Source organism: Trichechus manatus, unplaced genomic scaffold, assembly GCF_000243295.1.
Source record: "Trichechus manatus latirostris isolate Lorelei unplaced genomic scaffold, TriManLat1.0 scaffold00096, whole genome shotgun sequence".
Taxonomy (NCBI): Eukaryota; Metazoa; Chordata; class Mammalia; order Sirenia; family Trichechidae; genus Trichechus; species Trichechus manatus.
In genome coordinates this window covers 7286694-7308337 of record NW_004444032.1, presented here as the reverse complement: position 1 = coordinate 7308337, position 21644 = coordinate 7286694, and the positions used below count along the sequence as shown (strand labels likewise).

General features: G+C 39.2%; 1 protein-coding gene across 2 annotated transcripts in view; it reads right to left on the bottom strand.

Moving 5' to 3' along the window:
* Nucleotides 1–11334: 11334 nt before the first annotated feature.
* The window catches only part of NRCAM (neuronal cell adhesion molecule), a 95256-nt gene continuing 84946 nt past the window's right edge, over nucleotides 11335–21644 (bottom strand). The window contains exon 25 of one of the 2 annotated variants that reach the window (XM_023737038.1): nucleotides 11335–13938. In XM_023737038.1, the coding sequence (XP_023592806.1) occupies nucleotides 13701–13938 (238 nt within the window). In that variant the 3' untranslated portion in view covers nucleotides 11335–13700. The remainder of the gene's footprint in view (nucleotides 13939–21644) is intronic. The other variant, XM_004382586.2, reaches the window with a different exon arrangement.

The window sequence follows — 21644 nt, the reverse complement described above, 5'->3', positions numbered from 1 at the left end:
TAAACAAAAAGGTCTGCCTATCAGTTAATCAGAAGCAGCCTGTCAGTATATCTCTTCTGAAAGAAAGGTCTTAACATCTCTCTTTTTCTTTCCCAAAATAAAAAATAGCTTTATTGCTTTTCCCGAAAAATAATATATGCTCATTGTACCAAAAATCAGCCAATATATAGAAGTATGAAGAAGAAAGTAAAAATTGCCTGAAACCCTCCTTTCTGGACAGAACAACTATTAATGTCGTGGTGAACATCTTTCTAGACCTCTCCTTGTCTCTGTCTCTGGTTCTGGCTCACTCTCTCTTCACTCAGAAACAGTGGGAGGTTGGGCAGGCTGAGGAGGATAGCCTCAATATCCAAAACTTAGAAGTATGGAAACCTAGGTTTGTTTCTTTAGTCACAGAGCCCTCAAAACTGGCAACATGAAGGCAATCCCATTAGGTATAATTTACATCGCATATAATTCACTTGTTTTAAGTGTACAATTCACTTCATTCAGTTGAACTAAAATTAAAAGTGAGAGAATTGAACATTTCGTCTCCTCCCTAGGACAGCAACCTGGGAAGAAATTCCTTGGTGCAGCAATATCTCGACCAGAACTGCGTGATGGGCCTCTCCTGCTATGGCCTCACCTGCCTTTTCCCCTGTTTTCCCATCTAAACGCAGGACTGAGGAAGCAGTACCTAAAGAAACTTGCCCAGACTCAACGAGCTTTCATGGGGGCTATGGAGTCTTCAGATTTCCTGGGTGGTGCAACTGGTTAATGCACTTGGCTGCTAACCGAAAGGTTGGAGATTTGAATCCACCCAGAAATGCGTTGGAAGAAGGCCTGGTGATTTACTTCAGAAAAATCAGTCATTGAATACCCTGTCGAACACAGTTTTACTCTGACACACATGGGGTCGCCGCAAGTCGGAATCGACTTAAGGACAACTGGGAGTTTTCTCTGTGCCCAAGGAGCCCTGCAAGTCCTGATGGGAGGTGTGGAGGATTACTAAGTCTCAGCAAGACCTTGAGACAGCTAATCAGCCTTTAATAAGATTCAGTGAACCTGAAGAAGCTAAGATTACTATGCCTAAAGGAGATGACACACGTTGCCAAAGCTCTGAAAGGACAGATGGGTGTGGGCCTGCCTTACAAAGTCCTCAGTCAGTGAGGAAGCAGCAAAACTCTCCCTGACAGGACTGACGTCAACTGCCATATGTTACCTCAAAGTGACCCTCGGCAGAGAGTGCCACTGGCATCTAGATGGAATCTTGGTAGATTTACTCTTTAGTTTCTCTTATAACCAATGAGAAGATCTCCTAAAAAAGGAAGTGGGAAGAGCCACAGTAGCCCAGGCCTGAGGCAATCCTGGCATCTCCCACCTCAGGATCTGCCCTGGAATGCTACAGTTACAGAGGCAAGCCAATTGGTGTGGGGCTCACTGGGCACTTAAGAGAGAGCCAGAAGACTCAACTCCATCAATCAGTTTTTAATAATTCCTATAAGAAAGTGCATTTCAACGTGATAGGAAGTGTCCCAATGTACCAAATTTTTAAGTTGTTGATAAATATGTAAAAACTGTGTAATTTCTTTGCAAGGATTGTTAACAAAGAGTCATAGTGTGTAAGAGCCAGCAAAAACTTTAGAGATAATTGCAGCTCCAACCCTTTGCCCTCATGATGAGGAAACTAAAACCTAGAGAGTTAAGCAACTTATCTAAAGCTAGACCCTAGCCTACAGCCATCCTCCATCCTTACGACTCTAACAGCCCATAGTGGATGAACATGTTGCCCTTATTTTGTTCTTTGGTTTGGTGGCTTTGTGGCACAGTGTCACACTAGCACATTCAGTGGTTTCAGTGAGTCCAGAGAAATGGGAGTGTTTTGCAGGAGAACGAGACAGAGTTGATGGTTATTTATCTGAGCAGGTCTAAAAATGCATGTCACAGCACCTTTAGGGATTTAAGGAGGCCTGGAAGGGTCATGTTTGAAAGCCCTTCATAATCCAGCCCCTGCCTCCCTCTCTAGGCTTATCTCCAGCCCCAAAACAATAAAAATAGCAAACACTGAACACTGCTTTCTGTGAGCTAGGCATTGTTCTATGTGCTTCGCAAGTACTAAATTGTTTAATCCCCACATCAACCCTGTGAGGTAGGTACCAAATTATTCTCATTTTACAGACGAAGAAACTGAGGCACAAAGAAGTAACTTGCCTATGATCACACAGATACCAATATTTCTTTTAACTCACCTAAAATGAATTGATATAGCAAGGAAGTAGAGGGAAGAAGGAGTGAAGAACAAGTTATTGGGGCCTACCATGGGTAAGGAGTGACAAAGGCAATCTCCCCTAGACAGGGATGGATTATCCACTAAGCAAGGTACACATGGGCTTACTTGAGCTTACTTACTGCCTGTAGTGCACAATTTCACCTGTTTTTCACCACATCTTTAAAACAGGTGAAATTGTGCACTACAGATTAGCAAGTAAGCACAAGCAAGCTGGTGCATACCTTGCTTAGTAGGTAATCTGCCTCTGCCCCCAGAGCCCTTCCCTCCAATCACACTGAACTGTGCCAGGAAAAATGGTGAAAGTCTTTGAAAGGAGCAAAAAGGATTACTGGATGTCCTGTCCAGTGCATCCTTTCTGGTTATCTCTGTCTTTCATTGTCTTTGAGCTATTTTATAACTCTGTACCATCTCTGGTTCTATCTTCTTTGGCAGCTCTTTCTGCTGTTCTGAATTTTCACTTCTAGAAGGTGCTATTGGTGACAATAGCCAAGGGATCGTATTCAATAACCAATATAGGATTTAAGTAATTAGAATAGCTTAGAGAATGAAAATATGTTTAGGAAGAAGATTTGCAGAAAACTCTACGCACTTTTTTTTAATTATTATTTTTTTATTGTTGTAGTTTAAGTGAAAGTTTACAATTCAAGTTAGTATCTCATACAAAAATTATACATATATTGTTATGTGGCCCCAATTGCTCTCCATATACTGTGACAGCACTCACCTCCCTTCCATCTCTGATTTCCTGTGTCCATTCAACCAGCCCCTGACCCTCTCTGCCTTCTTATCTCACTTCCGGACAGAAGCTGCCCATTTAGTCTCGTATCTACTTGAGCTAAGAAGCACACTCCTCACGAGTTTCATTTTATGTCCCATAGTCCAGTCTAATCTTTGTCTGAAGAGTTGGCCTTGGGAATGGTTTCAGTTCTGGATTGACAGAGCGTCCAGGGGCCATGCTTTCTGGGGTTCTTCCAGTCTCAGGCAGACCATTAAGTCTGGTCTTTTTACTAGAATTTGAGTTCCACACCTCACCTCTCTCCTGTTCCATCAGGGACTCTCTGTTCTGTTCCTTGTCAGGGTGGTCATTGGTGGTAGCCTGGCACCATCTAGTTCTTCTGGTCTCAGGATGATGGAGTCTCTGGTTTATGTGGCCCTTTCTGTCTCTCGGGCTAATACTTTCCTCGTGTCTTTTGTATCTAAGCACTTTTAAGGAGATAGTATTGCACACAAGGATGCCTGATGGTTCAGTGCTTAAGTGCTCAGCTGCTAACTGAAATGTGTGTGGTTTGAACCCATCAGTAGCTCTGTGGGAGAAAGATTATAGCTTTGGAAACTCTATGGGGCAGTTGTACTCTGTCCTAGAGGGTCACTATGAGTCAAAATTGACTGGACAGCACACAACAGAAAGCACTGCACTGAAGTAGGTGTCCTCAAAACCAGCATAACCTCTTTCTGAATCTGATGCTTCTCTTCCGTGGTCTTCAGGTTGTGGCTCCCTGTTCTTGTAGTGTGACAGGATTTGTTATGACTCTAATGACCTAGGAACTCTCTGGCCTCAGTTCTGAGACCATGTGGAATCTAATGCCTCCTCAGTCTATTACAGGCCTAGGTTCAAATGTCAATTCCTTGAGGGCAGTGACCTTCCTCTGTTTTCTTTACAGCCTTCATACACCTAGTATATCATGGAAGCTACAGAAGGAGGTGGTGTTGGAAAAAGTAAATTCCCATTCGTCTTATGACTTCACATTTTTCATCTTTCTTCTCCCAAGCCCCAATATTAGGATTGTGGATTTGTTATCACTTACAAGTCATTGTCTTTTGGGTTTGTTGACTTTGGTGCTTTTCTAAGTTGAATGTTCCCCTGTATTAGTTTCCTGTTGTCACTGTAACAAATTACCACAAATGTAGTGACTTAAAACAACACACATTAATTATTTTTTAGCTCTAGATGTCAAAGGTCCAAAAGCAGTCTCACTGGGGTACAGTTAAGATATGATCAGGGCTGATTCCATTTTTAGGCTCTAGGGGCGAATCTGTTTCCTTGACTTTTACAGCTTCTAGAGGCTGCCTGCATTTTTTGGCTTGTGGCTCCTTCCTTGCATCACTCCACCTCTTGCTTCTGTAGTCACATCTCCTACTACTAACTCTGATCCTCCTGCCTCAGTCTTATAAGCACCCTTCTGATTACACTGTGCCCAACCAGATAATCCAGGATTATCTCCCCATCTCAGTATCTGTAATTTAATTACATCTGCAAAATCCCTTTTACCATGTAAGATACCATATTCACAGGTTCCAGGGATTAGGATGTGGTCATCTTTTTGGAGGAGAGGGTATTCTGCCTACCATACCCTCTTTCTGTTCTTTTCCTTTCCAAATCCATTCATTTTTTAAATCCCTCTTCTGGGAAAGCACCACTATAGCCACAATGACTTCCATCTTTATACTTATAGTCTATGTACTACCACAAGGACTGGTCCTAGATCTCTAATTGTTGGACATGACAGCACCTAGTTTCTCTAATTGCTCTGAAGCTGCCTTGAGTGCAGAGACCATTGTTGACATTCCTCCAGCTCACCTGAAATACTAACATTGGCTATGTACCAAAGATGTAAAAAACCTGACTGCTAGATGGAAGGATTAATTCTTACGTGTAGTAACCAGATGCAGGGCAACAAATCCAGACCTTTGAATTTGCCGTCTCTTCTTCCTCTCTTTCCACTTAAAATAGTGGTAAGATCCGGCTGGGCTGAGATCCTGAAGTCATTGTCTGCCAATCAGCATGCTCCCCAAAGTAGAGCTGGTAAGCAGTTAGGCACAACTTTCATATTCTCATTGTGTTCTTCCCGTCTCTATGGAAAATAATCATCATGACACACCACACCTCTGCCAACCTCTAATGAGTCCCAATAATTTTTAAGGGACTTTGTGAAGCAGTCACAAGTCTGAGGAAAGTCAAGAAAGCTTTGGCTCTGCCTTCAGGAGCATCTGGCAGTCTAACAACCATCAGAGCTGAGACGATTTGCAAAAAGTGGCTGTCCTGAGTTTGTGTTCTACGTGCTAAAATATGAAAAGAGCAAGATGTGGGGCTCAGCTTTTACATAAATGTGGGCCCAAGGCTGGGTAGTGAGCCCCAAACCCAAGCACCCCGGGGCAGCCATGTTTTTCCTTTTCATAGCCTTTTGGGTTTGTTGACCGTGGACTGAATTGCTACTGGCCTTTAAAAAGAGAAGAATTTCCATTTCCTTTAAGTATTAGTCTTTTTAACTGGACAGATATCCAACTATAGGCCTCCTTTCCCTCTGTTTCGGATATCAGATTTTATGTAGTTTAGCTTTAAGGAGAAATACTTTTATTTTATGTGGTTTAGGCTTAAGGAGAAATAATTTAAAGAGGGAAGGAGCTTGTGTTTTAGAGTCAAACACACTTGAGTTCACATGTTGGGTCTCTTCTACAGCTGTGTGATCTTTGGAAGTAATATGAGCTCTCTAAGCTTCAGTTTCCTCATCTTTGAAAGAAAAGAGATGCCACTTGACAGGATTGGTAAAAATATTAAATGGTAACGACATATAAATTGCCTAGTATAGTCATGGCATTTAGTAGGCACTAATGGCAGGTAAATTATTTTCTTCTCCTTTCCCATTTTAACAAATCAATTCCTTTCTAAGTAAAGAGGATTAAGCACAGGAAAACACTTCTAATATTACCTCAGTGACCTCGGAAACCAGAATTCTGCCCTTGAGAGTTTGGTGAGAGTTGCAGAGAAGGAAGGAGTGAGAAAAACAACCCTCGAATCCAATAATATCCCTAATGCCAATTTAGAGTTAATCTTCATTGTCATCCCCAGCCCCAGGCAGCTACTAATCTACTTTGTCTTATAGGTTTGCCTTTTCTGGACATTTCAAGTAAATTGAATCATACAATATGTGGTCTTTTGTGGCTTCTTTCACTTATTCATAATGTTTTTGAGGTTCCTTCATGTTGAAGTATGTATTAGTACTTTTCTTTCTTTCTCGTTCTTAAGTTGCCAAACAGTATTTCATCGTAAAGATATACCACATTTTGTTTATCCATTCGTCAGTTCCTGGGCATTTGCATTGTTTCCACTTTTTGGCTATTATGATTAGTGCTTCCATGAACATTTGTGTACAAGTCTTTGTGTGGCCATATGTTTTTATTTCTCTTGGTATATAACTAGGAGTGGAATTGCTGGATCATATGGTAACTTTATATTTAACATTTTAAGAAATTGCCAAACTGTTTTCCAAAATGGCTACACCATTTTACATTCTTCCCAAGCAATGTATAAGTCCAATGTCTCTAGATATGGTTTTTTTATGAGAGGAATACAAGAAAATTTAACATCCCTCAGTGGGCAGTGTGAATAAATTTATTCAAAATACTGTTCATTAAATTCTTCAAGTACACATACAATAGCGTGGTTACAAGTTACTTCTTTACACTGGTTTTAATCTTGGTGCACACTGGAATCATCTGGGGAGCTTTAAAAAATCCTGACGTAGGGGCAAGCATCAGGATTCCTGATGTCCCCAGATGAGTTCAATGTGCAGGTTGAAAACTTCTGCTTTAAAAAGAAAGTTTGTTGAGTCATTCACTGAGACAATGAGCTAAATAATTACAGCTGAAGACATTGTCTACAGGATACAATGAGCAAGATTGGTTGGGCAAGTTTTAAGGCTGAAGAAGGAAGAAAGAATGTACTTACTGTCTGGCAAATAGTAGCTTGTTTGATTATCTTAATTGAATTTTCCTGGTATTATTTCAACTTTTTCAATGTTTTTGACCATGAAGTGGAGGAGAAATGATAATTGAAGGGCATGTATGAGGTGGAGAATCAAAAGTTTCAAAGATTTGTTTTAGATGAGAGGGTCTTGAGCATGTTTAAATGTTAATAGAAGGAATTCAATGAAGTCCCTGAGTGGTGCAAATGACAACACACTCAGCTGCTAACTAAATACTCAAGTCCACCCAGAGATACCTTGCAAGAAAGGCCTGGTGATGTACTTCCAAAAAAACCAAGCATTGAAATCCCTATGGAGCACAGTTCTACTCTGACACATATGGGGTTGCCGTGAGTTGGAGTCGACTAATGGTAACTGGTAGTGGTAGGAACAATCCAGTTGAGCAGAAGAGATACCTGATGGATAAGAATCCACCAAGGAGTAGAGTCGTTCCCAGACACAAGTAGAAGGATGGTAGTAGATAGGAGGAAAAATGGCTTCTCTATTTTAACAGGAGGGAAGAAGGAGAGGATGGAGCATATTGAGGCAGGCATTCTAGTTTGTTAGCAAGAAGATGAGGTAATTTCCACCAATAGATTTTTTTTCCATGAATTATGTTATCATTTTGCAGAAAGTGATTTGTGAAGGTAAGTGGCACAAGGAGGCAGGATTGAATGAGGAGAGTGGAGAAGATTTGAAATAGTCACTGCTGAGTATGACAATGTAAGTTCACCTGAGAAAAAGAGCAGGTTGTTGGGTAGTGCTGAGAGTTGGACCATTTGATGATATTTATGAATTTAAAGTGACATCAATCTTTTCCATGATATCTCTTAGCTTCTGAAGAACACGCAGGAGACAGCAGACAGTAGACTCGATCCTGAGTCATATGATGCCTCCACAGGTATTTAGAAAAGACAGAAGGACAAAGGACTTTAGGGTAAAGCAGGAGTGTTTTAAAAATGATGGACTATAGAATCAATGATGGAGAAGGGATGGGAAAAAGGAATCAGCTGAAGGGTTGGGAGAAAGTAGAGGGGACAGTGGGTTGGAGGAGTGGTTGTGGGCAGAGTGGGATGCTTGGATTATTTTATAGTGGAGGTAGAGCAGTCAGAGTGGGAGGCTGAAGTGGAAAGGAGGATATTAAAGAACTGAGCCCAGTGACAGATAGATTGTCCATGTGGGTAATGGCAGAACTAGTCTCCATTTCCTCATCTACTCCTCAACTCACTCCAATCTGTTACCACACTCCATCCAATACCTTTTACTAAGGTCTCAGATGACTTCTACGTCTTCAAATTCAATAAATATTTCCCAGTCTCCATTTAACTTGGTTGCTCAGTATTATGCAACACTGGTTGCTCAGTATAACCTTCACTATTATTGAAATGGTCTCTTTCACTGGCTTCCAAGACAACACACTCTCCTTATTTTTTCCCAACTTCTCTGGCTCCTGTTTATGTTTTCTTTAGAGCTCCATCTGCTTCTTCCTGTCCATTATATGTTGGAGTTTCTTAAGGTGTAGTCCTCAGCCCTCTTCTCTATTCTCTCATCCATGCCCCTTGGTTTATATTACTACTCATCATCCTAGAAGTTTCTTTTGAGCTTTATATATCCAACTCCTACTAGTCATTTCCACTTGGATGTCTCAGAGGATTTTCAAATTCATCCTTTATTAACCAGAATTCATAACTTATCCTCAAGTTTGATCCTTTCCCTATGTTCCCACCTCAGTGAATAGCAACCCCATATATCTGCTTAGGCAAGTCAGAACCCCCTCTATCCTATCAATTACTCCTGTCAATTTTACTTCCTAAGATCTTTAGAAACCACCCACTTCTCTTTACCTCCACTTTTAGGATCCTGCTCCAAACTCTGTCATCTCTTGTCTAGACTACTGTTAGCCTTCCAATGGTCTCTTATCATTCTCTCTGGCTCCCCTGCAATCTGTTCTCCACACTAAAGCCCATGATTTTATTTCCCCCAAAATACAAACTTGATCATATACCCTCCTTTACTTAAAACCTTTCAATTACTTCCCTCTTTTCACTGCTCCTTGAATAAATACCAAAGCCTGTTATGTGGTCCACACAAGTCGGCATCGTTCGGCCCCAGTGTCTGCGCTAGACACTCTGGCCTTTGCCTGTGCCGCGGCTTTGCCCTGCCTTCTCCTCTTTGGTTCCTGAGCTCAGGCACTGCCACCACCTTGTCCAGGTTTGGGACTACACATTCACCAGCTGGTTATTTGATTAACGTCTCTCTTCTCACACCAGACTCTAAGCTCTACAAGAGCAGAAACCACATCTGGTTTTGCTCATCTTGAATCTTCCTCACTGAACAAAATACCTGGCTGTAGTGGTGCTCAGAAAATTTTTGTTGTTGTTGTTATTTGGAACCATAGGATTTAAGCAGAAAAGGACCTCAGAAATCACCTTTTGTCTGTCATTTTAAACTTGAGAAAATGGAGGCCTGGAGAGGTGGATGGTTAAGGGGGTTCACTTACACATGACCACACAGCTAGTTAGTGGCGGAGCTGGAATGCGAATCCTGCCCTTTTTCTGGTCCAGTGATCTTTCCCCCTCAACCTAGGAACTGTCAATTTATTTAATATAAATACTCTGGTAGTATTCTCCTGGCGTCCCTAGGTGGTGTAAACGGTTAACACACTCAGCTGCTAACCAAAAGTTTGGCAGTTTGAGTCTACCCAGAGGTGCCATGGAAGAAAAGCCTGGCGGTCTACTTCCAAAAACCCAGCCATTGAAAACCCTATGGAACGCAGTTCTACTCTGACACGCATGGGTTTGACATAAGTCAGAAATGACTCATTGGCAACTGGTAGTATTCTCCCACTCCCCTATTTTGTTTTTGTTTTAAAGTTAAAAATGAAAGCTGTTCATGCTTAAACTGTCCTTGTTGTGCTATCCAATCTCAAAACATCAAACACTTGGTAGCAGATAAAATCATATTCTAGAGAAAGGGGAAAAACCATTTTAAGGACATGTCCCTGCCTCTCACCCTATCGACTTGTAGCAATGACAAGGATGCTTACAGTGCCCCAAGCTTACACTTTGGAAGTTGTGAATTCATCAGAGAAAGTTGCAAATTCCATTTCTCCTGCTGCCGCAAGCAATCATTTGATATACTATTAGACTACAGTCAGAGTACCAGAAGTGGTTGTGCTGTTATGAGTAGCTTTTTTCCTGCAATAAAGTTTCCTTCGTGCTGATTAAAAATACGGGAGCCCTCTGGTGGTAACTTGCAGAAAAATCTCAGGAGAGGAGAGATTTGCTTAGTTTGTTGCTGTTGTGTGCTGATGAGTTGATTTCAACTCACAGCGACCCTATACGTCAGAGTTGAACTGCCCCACGGGGTTTCCAAGGCTCTTAATGTTTACAGGAGCAGATCACCAGGTCTTTTTTCCCACGGAGCCGGGTAGGTTAGAACCGCTGACCTTTCAGTAAGCAGCCGAGGGCTTTACCATTGTACCGCCAGAGCTCCTTTTAGGTGATGAGAATTCTCAGTTCCTGTATTCCTTTCCCTTGCCTCCACAAGTCATCCCAAAACCAACCATTAAGAGTAAAGCAGGGCTATTATAAACCACCTGAACAAGAAGGCATCGACGGAGTAATGTATTTTCGTGGTCAGGCTTACATTTTGCCAGTCCCTGTAGCTAAAAAGAGCTGTGACTGATGATGGTCTCAGCCTGTGGACATCTCGCCCACAGTGTCAGGGGAGGCGGTGGGGTCCGATTTGCTCCTCTAAAGTGAGTGACAGAAATGCCCTCCACAGCAGAACTACTATGCTCTGTGTCACATTTTACAGTTCATTTATATAACATGATGCTATCAGAATAATGTATAGCGAGGGAAGCTCTATGCCAGCAGAAGATCTCTGTGGGTGGAAAGCTGGGACCAGGGGAATGGTGAATACGGGGCAGGTGGTGACACAAGGGAACCATCCAGATCTTAGCTATTTAAGAACCTGACAGATGTGAGCCAATTAGAAGAATGGGGGTAGAGAGAAGGGAGTGGATGACATGAAAGTGATATTTGTAAATGTCCAAACGGTCTCATTAAGCGGGAGAAGTTAAGAAATCCAAGCAGCCTGTGACTGGGGAGGGTGAAGGCCAGGCAAGCAGGAGAGAGGGGTCCTGACAAACAGCAGGTACCAGGGAACTTGGCTTGTGGAGGTCAGGCTTCAAGGACAAGTGGACAGGCTGGCCTTCAAGGCAGCACAGGATTTCTCAGATCTTTTCTCAGAAAGTCTCGTAATATCTCTTCCTGCTTTTCACTAAAAAAATTTTTTATATGCACTTATTTTATAAACTCTGTTTCATAATGTGTTTAGCTCTGTGTTTAATTTTGTTTGCATTTAATTCATAGCCTTTTAAAAATAAAAAAAACCAAAATTTTCAGTATTTTAAAACATCAGGAAATTTATGTGTGAAAAAGTTAAAAGTCACAAAGAGATCAAGACTGTTTAATAATTACTTTTTGATGGAAATCCATTCACATTTGCCTGTACAGTTACATACACCATTACCTGGACATTCACACTCCACTAGGAACATGAGAAATTACAAAAGAGAGGGACTTTTAAAACCACATTTAATTTTTAATACAAAATCTGTTGCACTATTACAGAAGTGACCCCTTCATGCACAGATAAATTTAGCATCAAACATTATGGAAGAGTAAAAACTTTTACTGTTCCTCCAAAACATTGGCAAATTGAAAGTAACTTTTTATCTTTGTGCTCTTCGATGCAAGGCAAGCCTGTTTTGTCTTTTTGGATTTCCAATGGACAGGTTGATCTGGAGAAATGAATATGGAGACTTGAGATTATTTAGGGCCATCTTTACCTGGAATTACTTCAAACTGTGCTTTACCTACATATATGAAAGATGCCAGGTGATTAAGCCTATTGTGCCCCACAGGCAAAGCTCTGAAGAGTTCATCTTCAGAAACCAGCTGTCAGTATGTAGAATAGTTCACTATTTCAGTTTCACAGCAAAAGGGGGGAAAAAAAACAACCCAAAAGGTATTTAGCAGATGCTTTCCAATTCCATGTATTCCATTAACTAGCTTACTTCTTATACGGACAGCATAAACACTGTTTGCATGTTTATTTGTAGGTAACACCTAAAAGCAAATAGCATCTATACTTTGTATTTACAAATTCAACAAAATATCTACATATAAAAAGCTTTACTTAAAATTAAACTTGATGCAAGTTATGAGAAACCAATTTATTGGCAAATGAAACTGAGCATTCTTTCAACCATAGGTTGTTATAGAGTTTCATATTTGGAGGTAAACCATTTGATATAGATCATTCATGAATATGATAGACTATATATATTTATTTTCGAAACTGCAGATGTAATCATTTTGACTGTTGGCCTTGTCAGCACTTGTCAGATTTCTTAGATCATGAAATGTATCCATAGCAATTTGTGTACACATTGCTGAATGCGGCAGAGAGTTCCAGAAGCTACCACACAGGTAAAGACTTAGAGAAAAATGTATCACTGTCGGCATGTTGTTGTATATTTTTATTTTTGGAATAACTTAAAAAATTTGTTTTTTACCAAGTTGACACTTTTCTTATAAATTTGACTTGTTTTAATAGAAACCGTAAGAGACCATAAAATCATTACATGCTCTGGTCGCTGATAAAGCTTTTCTTTTTATGCTTATGGAAAAACAAATTGTCTTCTTCTTATTATTATTTTCACATTTCCTTTTCTCAGCATTGCAGTTTTCATTATCTCTGCTTTTTAAAAGTTACTTCTAGACAATGACAGTAATCTAGGAGTTTGGGCTGACTGTACTAGCTAGTACAGAATGCAGTATGTTATGGAATGTTTACTGTCTGAAGGCACTGCATGTATCTTGCCCTGTGTCTTCTGGAATAATTTTTGAAATTGACTTTTAGTGTTTTTTTCCAATTCCTTCAGTATGGCACAAGTGCCAAAATGCATTGCAATGCACATTGTTTATGCCTGGAAACAATCAAACAGAGATGATGTAAAAAGTAGAACACTGTACTGCTGTAATACCTGGTAGATTAAGAAGGCTACGAAGTAACAGGAGCAAAGAGCAGGTAACAGAGTCTCAGTAAGCATCAGCAAATACAACTGTCATAATTAACTCATTTAGCAAGTATATACTGTACACACTGTTCCTAACAGTCTCCCAAAAAGACTAACAACAGCTAGACATAGAGTCACCAGTTCTGCAACAATGTCCACAAAGACATTGAAGTTCTAGAAAATACTACAGTAACACTCTTGACAATGAAAACGGAATTCATATTTAGGGGTTCAGCAGAGGGCAGTATAAACAAAATAACATACACAGGTAATGTCCTTTAAATGTATAGCATCTTTCATGCATCATATTGAACTGTATCCTTAAGAGGAAATAACATGATTTGTTGATGATGTTGTATTATTTTATCAGTTCTGAGGAAATCAAGAATACCCATTTTGAACAAAAAGGTATGCACTTTGCACTCCAGTTCATATTAACATATCATTTGAATGAGTTATGTTCTTGTTCTAAATGTTCTCATAATAACATATAGTAGAAAATATTTTTTCTGCCTATATGTTTATAGTATGAGGAGGTTGACAACCAAGTGCTTAAGATAAACATAGAGAAATGGGATATTGGCAAACAGCTTAAAAATTAAACAAAGGAATTCATGGCGTTGACAGGAGATGGTGCCTCTGAGCTTTCATTTCCTTCAGCTGGTTCTTTCTCTTTCTTACCACTGTATTGTCCAATAAAGGAGCCATCCTCGTTGAACTGGCCATTCACCCCCTCTCCATAGTCAACTAAGCTATCATCACTGTCTTCCTTTTTCACAGTTCTGTCTGAAGGTGTTCGACTTCCTTTTTTTAAAGGCTTGTGGTCTTCTGCATCACTGGAAAAAGAGAGAAGCCATTTTTGTCAAGACTGGCATTTAGGTAAGGTTTTTTGTTTTTAAAGATAATGCATGCAAATTATGATAAATCATATGGAATCTTGGGCTCCTCCCACCAAATCTAATTGTAAGGTTGACTCCAATTACTAGGATATAGTTGGGATGAAAATCAGGTGCAGAAATGGTTTAATCATGAAGTCTTCAGTAGAGTGGATGGCTTCTTATTGCACATGTCAATTTCAATGACAAATTCTCACTTGTGTTTTGAAAGCAATTCAGAAATAATCACAAGCATTACAAAAGGAAGAATTGGAAAAAGTTAAAAATAATCACTATTTTGAATTCAAAAGGGAGTAAAGGCAAGTAGAGAAGTTAGTATGTTAAACTGCTTAATATTTCTGATTCCTTGAATATGAATGGAAAATGATTTCGGTTAAATGTGAAATATGGATATTTCCCCCCCTGAGCCAGAAGGTGAAGCAAAATCCTGCATTTTGAATAATTTTGTTACTGAGTGCAGGCCAGACTTGTAAACTTCAACCTTACCTTTCAAAAGACCTATAAATTCCATTAAAAGGATGCGAAGAAACAAGTGAAAATGGCCTAAGAAGAAAAGCAAAATCCTTATACTGATAGTATACAGTATTTTTTTTCTGAAAGAATTTTAGTTAATGGGTAAAGATTTATTAATTTGGAAAGAGACACAATTTGACTTAAAAGCCCTAGATTTGGACTATTAATGAATGTCAATATATTCTAAAGAGTGTGAACAATTAAAAAATATATTAAAAACATACTTTTCCTGCACTCATCTTTACCCCACTATTCCTTTCTCTCATATGTGGTATGCAGCCTATTTATGCTGGCCAGGAATCTGAGGAGTATGATTTATTAAGACTTTATAGGATCCTTTTCTTTTTTTTCTTTTGCTTATGTATTCGTTGAATCCCCTAAGCACAATCTCTGGAAGTAGAAGAGGAATCATTCTGTTTTAGAACATCCACCTGTATGATTATGTAACCAGGTATGCACAATCAGCTATTCGTTAATAGGTAACATTCAGTAAAAAAAGGAAATATAGGAAAAAAGGACAATGACAGAATCCAATATTTTGTTTTCTTTCATATAACAAAAAATGCGAGGCAAAATAAGAAACATACATAATATTGGTAAAAACATAAAAAGTCTTAATGTAAAAAAGAGGTAGCATTAGCTGTAGTATTTCACCTAGCAATTTGACTAGGACTTTATTGCTCCTTCCATTTCAGATAGTGACTTTTTTCTAGCCAAGATAAAAATATTTCAAGGTACTCAAATATTTCGACTCTTTGGCCAATAATTCCTACTAGGGTTTTCAAGTTTTCTCCAAGGAGAAAATCTCAAGTCTGGAAAATAATGCTAACTTAATACTACAGTGATGTATGATGTTAAAAATTAATTGTTTTAACAATACACAGGTTCTCGTCACAAATTGAATAAACTATATTACCATCATGGCTGATGAACACCTGGGGAGGTATCACAGCATTGTGGTGGTGGCCTGTGTTCCGGTGGACAATTCAGGGGGCATAGCATCCAGTCTCCATCTTATTATAAGAATCACTTATACAATTTCTATGACATTTAATCATTATCTTCTAGGCTTTCTTCAAATAATTCCTGTGAAGTATCACTCATGACTTGGTGAGGGAGTTAATTCCACTGAAGAGTTCAATAGTGAGTAGAATTTTATAACCCGGATTCCAATAATTAGTCTTATTCTGTTTTGTAGAACTAATGTCCCAAGGAATACACTACAGGAAATTCTAGTCAATGACATTTCTGTGACCCAGCCATCTATCTATCCATCCATCCATTTATCTAATAAATGTTTATTGAGTGCCTACTCTAAGGCAGGTATTGTTCTAGGCATTGGGGATATAGCAGCAAACAAGACAAATTAAAACCTCTGCCTTTATTGAGCTTATATTCTAGTGGGGGAAAATACAGACAATAAATAATCAACATAATAAAAAATTAGCTATATAGTATGTTAGAAGGTGATTAGTGCTGTGGAAAATACAGAGGAAAGAAAAGATGACTGAAGGTGTCAGGGAGGGAATGGAGATTTGGAATTTAAATTTGATGCCCAGGGAAGGCCTCATTAAGTGACATCTGATCAAAGACTTTAAGGAGTTGAGTTCTCCAGGTGGATAGCTGGAGAGAGAGTGATCCTGGCAGAAGGAACAGCAGTGCAAATGCCCTGAGGTAGGAGCAAGCCTGGTACATTCTAGGAACAGGAAAGAGCTTGGTGTGGCTGGAGCTGAATGAAAGAGAGACTGTAGTAGAGGTTAAAATAAGAGAGGTAATAGGGCTAGATCCAGGCCTTGTAGGATATTGCAACGATTCTGCCTTAACTCCAAATGTGATGGGAAGCCACTGGAGGTTTTCAATAGATGAGTGACATGATCTGACTCAATTTTAAACGGGTTAGTCTGTCATCAGTGTTGAGAACGGCCTCCAGAGGGCAGATCTGTAGAATACAGCCAAATCTGGTCTTGCCCATTCACTTATATATTGTCCATGGCTGCTTTTGCACTGCAATAGCAGAGTTGAGTAGTTCCAGCAGAGACCTTATGGCCCATAAAGCCTAAGATATTTACAGAAAGCATTTGCTGACCCCTATTCTAGGGGTTCAAGAGAGATTACTACAATCTAGGAGTGATTTGGATCAGAGCGGAGAAGCGGAGGTGGTCAGATTATGGATGTATTTTGAAGGTACAGCCAACAGGATTTTCTGATGGATCGGATGTGGAATGATAGGGAAAAAGAAAAAGCAAGGCTGAAGCCTAGATTTTGGTCTGAGCAATGGGAAGAATGGAATTGACCTTACTATGAGATGTTTGGGGAGGAAGCTTGTAGTTCAGTTTCGGACATGTTAAGTTTGACATGCCAGAGGAAACACTCTTCTAATCATTTTATGAGGCTGGTACAACATTGATATATACACCCAACAAGAACACTTTGAGAAAAGAAAATTATAGACTAATCTCATTTATAAACATAGGCCAAAAAAATCTCAAATTATAAGCAAATAAAATTTAGCTATCTACCAAAAAGATAATATATCATAACGAACTTGGGTTTATGCCAGGATTGCAAGTGTAACATTAATAACTAATTCATGTAATGTACCATATTAACGCAAGAAAAGTGAAAAATCATGTGATCATCATGATAGATTTACAGAAAGGCATATGGCAAAATTCAATACCCATTTGTGATAAAAGTTTTTGTACACTAGGAATAGAAATTAACGCCATTATTCTGATCAAGGTATCTACCTGAAACCTAGAATAAATGTCATCTTTGATGGTGAAATGTTGAAAGCTTTCTGTTTGACCTCAGAAATAATAGCAAGGATGGCTGCTATCACCACTTCTAATCAACAATACTTTGAAAATACTTAGTGTGATGAGTAAAAGAAACAGAAGGCATAAGCATTAAAAAGAAAGCAAACTGTCATGATTAATAACTGATATAATTGTGTATGTAAAAAATTCAAAAGAATATATATATATAGGCAAGGGTTAAAATCAATAAGCAAGCTTACTAATGTTTGACCCAATATTAGCATAAAAGTCAGTCATATATCTATGTATCTGCAAAGAATTAGAAAATAAAATAAAATAAATGACTCCTGTTATGATAGCATAAAAATGTGAAGTAGGAATAAATCTAACAAAAAGATGTGTAAGAACAGAACAACCAGAATGGAAAAATGAGAATGTTCATGCATTGTGAAGAATGTAACCAATGTCACCAAACAACCTGTGTAGAAATTGTTGAATGGGAACCTAAACTACTGTGTGAACCTTCACCAAAAAAACAATAAAATATTATTTTAAAAAAAGATATGTAAGACTTCTATGAAAAAATAAAACTTGGACAGTTATTAAAAAAACAAAATCAGTGGCGGGGCCAAGATGGCAGAATAGTCAGACGGCTTCCTATGTCCCTCTTATAACAAAGACCTGAAAAAACAAGTGATTTGATTGTATATGAATATCTAGGAGCCCTAAATAAGGCAAAGTTGAGGAACTGGACTGAGTGGCGGGGGAGAGAGAGAGATGGTTCGGAAACAGCAAGGAGTTGCCTGACATGACCCCGCGGGAGCCACAGCCCTTCAGCCTGGATCAGCTCAGGTTGCGCAGAGAGGCAGGCATACAGCTCCGCTTGCTCATTCGGGAGGCAGTTTGCATATCGAGAGAGATCCGGCAGCAGAGATTCTGCCTGGACACTCCGAACCAGTGAAAAGCAGCACCCAAGTGGCTAAAGATAGGTACATGCATGTGGCCTTTTGCGGAGATTTAAAAAAAAAAAAAAACCCATTTGGGAAATATCTCTCTCCCATTTACCTCCTCCCTCCCCACTCTGCACCAGTCCGGCTGGCTTCAATGATCTCTGAGTCCCCTGGGCTGGAAGTAGATCCCATAAGGTGCCCTGACCCATTCTCCTGGCCTTGGAGAGGGAACAAATTAACAAACAGCGAAAAAATAAGCTACCAGCTCTCCTAAGCCAGGAACTCAGGGTTGGCACAGCTCCTTTGCCTAGGCACAGACATAAGGGGTCTGCAGACTTTGTGTGCCTTCCACCCCTGTATAGACTTGTGTGGACCCATCTCAACAGCATAAGCCCTCACTACCACAGTACAACAGGGTAAACACCTGAAGTCTAACTTCAATGGTTTCAGCTGTGAAGTGGCAGATTTGTGACGCTTGACACTGCTCTGCCCTTTAAGCAGGAGTCTTACCTGTCCACATCAGGGGCTTGAGGATTGGTGGCTCCACCCATGCCACCTAGCCACCTGCTACAGGGGTTCAAGAATAAGTGGTACCCCCCCAGTCCTGACAGCCAACAGAGTAGGGTGTTCATAGGCTGGCTGCAAAACTCACCTACCTACTCGCTGTAGGCAACAGGGACACTCTCTCATTTCAGACACTCAGGGGCAACTGTCAGCCCCCTTCTTTGCTCAGCGAGTGACCCTGTACTGCAGCCAGATACCTGTGCCTACACCAATCACCCATGCCTCTCTAAGACTGTAGGTGAGAGCTTGCGTCACACACTTGGTGACTGACTACCTGGACACCTGAGTTGAACCCATACAGGAAAATTTAACGGGCTCCTGGGCACACATACTTAGTTACAGACCTAATGACCTGGTGACAGGATGTTACAGCTTCAAAGGTGCCAATAATCAAACTAGCGCACATGAGCAGCCTATTTGGGCATATCAAAACAAAACAAAACAAGAAGCTAGGATACACTAAACAAATATAAAATAAAATTATAATAAACTTATTGATGGCTCAAAGACAACAGTCAATATCAAATCACATAAAGAGGCAGTCTGTGATGGCTTCAGCACGCTCCCAAAATAATCAATAAATTTTCCAGAGGAAGAGAATTTCTTGGAATTACTAATGGCAAAATAAAAAAGATTAATATACAGAACTCTTCAAGAAATTAGAAAGGAAATTAATCTACAGAACTCTTCAAGAAATTAGAAAGGAAATTCTACAAAACAAACAGAAGCGAAAGAACATACAGACAAAGCAGTAGTGGAACTTAGAAAAGTTATTCAAGAGCGTAATGACAAATTTAATAGGCTGCAAGAATCCATAGAGAGACAGCAATCAGAAATCCAGGAGATTAACAATAAATTTTCAGAATTAGACAACTCAACAGAAAGTCATATGAGCAGAATGAGGCAGTAGAAGTCAGAATTTGTGACATTGAAGATGAAGCACTTGACACAAACTTATTTGAGGAAAAATCAGATAAAAGAATTAGAAAGAATGAAGAAACTCTAACAGTTATGTGGGACTCTATCAAGAGAAATAACCTATGAGTGATTGGAGTACCAGAACAGGAGAGAGATAACAGAAACTACAGAGAGAATTGTTGAAGACTTGTTGACAGAAAACTTCCCTGATATCATGAAAGATGAGAAGATATCTATCCAAGATGCTCATCGCACCTCACATAAGGGATATCCCTAAAGAAAGTCACCAAGACATATTATAATCAAACTTGCCAAAACCAAAGATAAAGAGAGAATTTTAAGAGTGGCTAGGGATAAAAGAAAAGTCATCTACAAAGGACTGTCAATTAGAATAAGCTTGGACTACTCAGCAGAAACCATGCAGGCAAGAAGGCAATGGGATGACACATATAAAGCTTTGAAGGGAAAAAATTGCCAGCCAAGAATTATATATACAGCAAAACTGTCTCTCAAATATGATAGCGAAATTAGGGCATTTCCAGATAAACAGAAGTTTAGGGAATTTGCGAAAACCAAACCAAAATTACAAGAAATACTAAAGGAAGTCTTCTGGTTAGAAAATCAATAACATCAGATAACAATGCAAGACTAGAACAAAGGACAGAGCAACCAGGTATCAACTCAGATAGGGAAGGCACAATAATACATCAAAGCTAAAACACTGAAAATAGGGAAACAGAGATATCAATATGTAAAAAATGACAAAATTAAAAAAGAGGGACTTAAAAAATGTAGATATAGATTTTTCATATGGAGGGGACGTCAAGGTGATATAAAGAAATAAAAGACTGGTATAAACTTAGAAAAATAGGGGTAAATACTAAAGTAACCACAAAGAAAACTAACAATCCTACAAGTCAAAATAAAAAACTAGAAAAACATAAAGACTCAGCAAATACAAAATCAACAACAATGAAGAAGATGAAAAGAAAATACATAAAGAAAAACTACTCAGCACAGAAAATTAAGGGGAACAAAGAAACTGTGAACAACATACCAAAAAAGACATCAAAATGACAGCACTAAACTCATACCTTATCAATAATTACACTGAATATAAATGGACTAAATGCACCAACAAAGAGACAGAGAGTGGTAGATTGGATAAAAAAACATGATCCGTGTATATGCTGCCTACAAGAGATACACCTTAGACTTAAAGACACAAACAAGCTAAAACTCAAAGGATGGAAAAAAATATATCAAGCAAACAACACTCAAATAAGAGCAGGAGTGGCAATATTAATTGCTGACAAAACAGACTTTAAAGTAAAATCCACCAGAAAGGATAAGGAGGGACACTATATAATGATTAAAGGGTCAATACACCAGGAGGACATAACTATAATAAATATTCATGCACCCAACGACAGGGCTCCAAAATACATAAAACAAACTCTAACAGCACTGAAAAGAGAAATAGACAGCTCCACAATAGTAGTAGGAGACTTCAACACACAACTTTTGGTGAAGGACAGAACATCCAGAAAGAAACTCAACAAAGACACGGAAGAGCTAAATGCTATAATCAACCAACTTGATCTCATGGACATATACTGAACACTCCACCCAACAGCAGCCAAGTATAGTTTCTTTTCTAATGCACATGGAACACTCTCCAGAACAGACCACATATTAGGCCATAAAGTAAGCCTTAACAAAATCCAAAGCATTGAAATATTACAAAGCATCTTTTCTGACCATAAAGCCATAAATGTAGGAATCAACAAAAGAAAAAGCAATGAAAAAAAATCAAACACATGGAAACTGAACAACACCTTGCTCAAAAACTACTGGGTTATAGAATAAATTAAGGATGGAATAAAGAAATTCATAGAATCAAACAAGAATGAAAACACATCCTATAAGAACCTTTGGGACA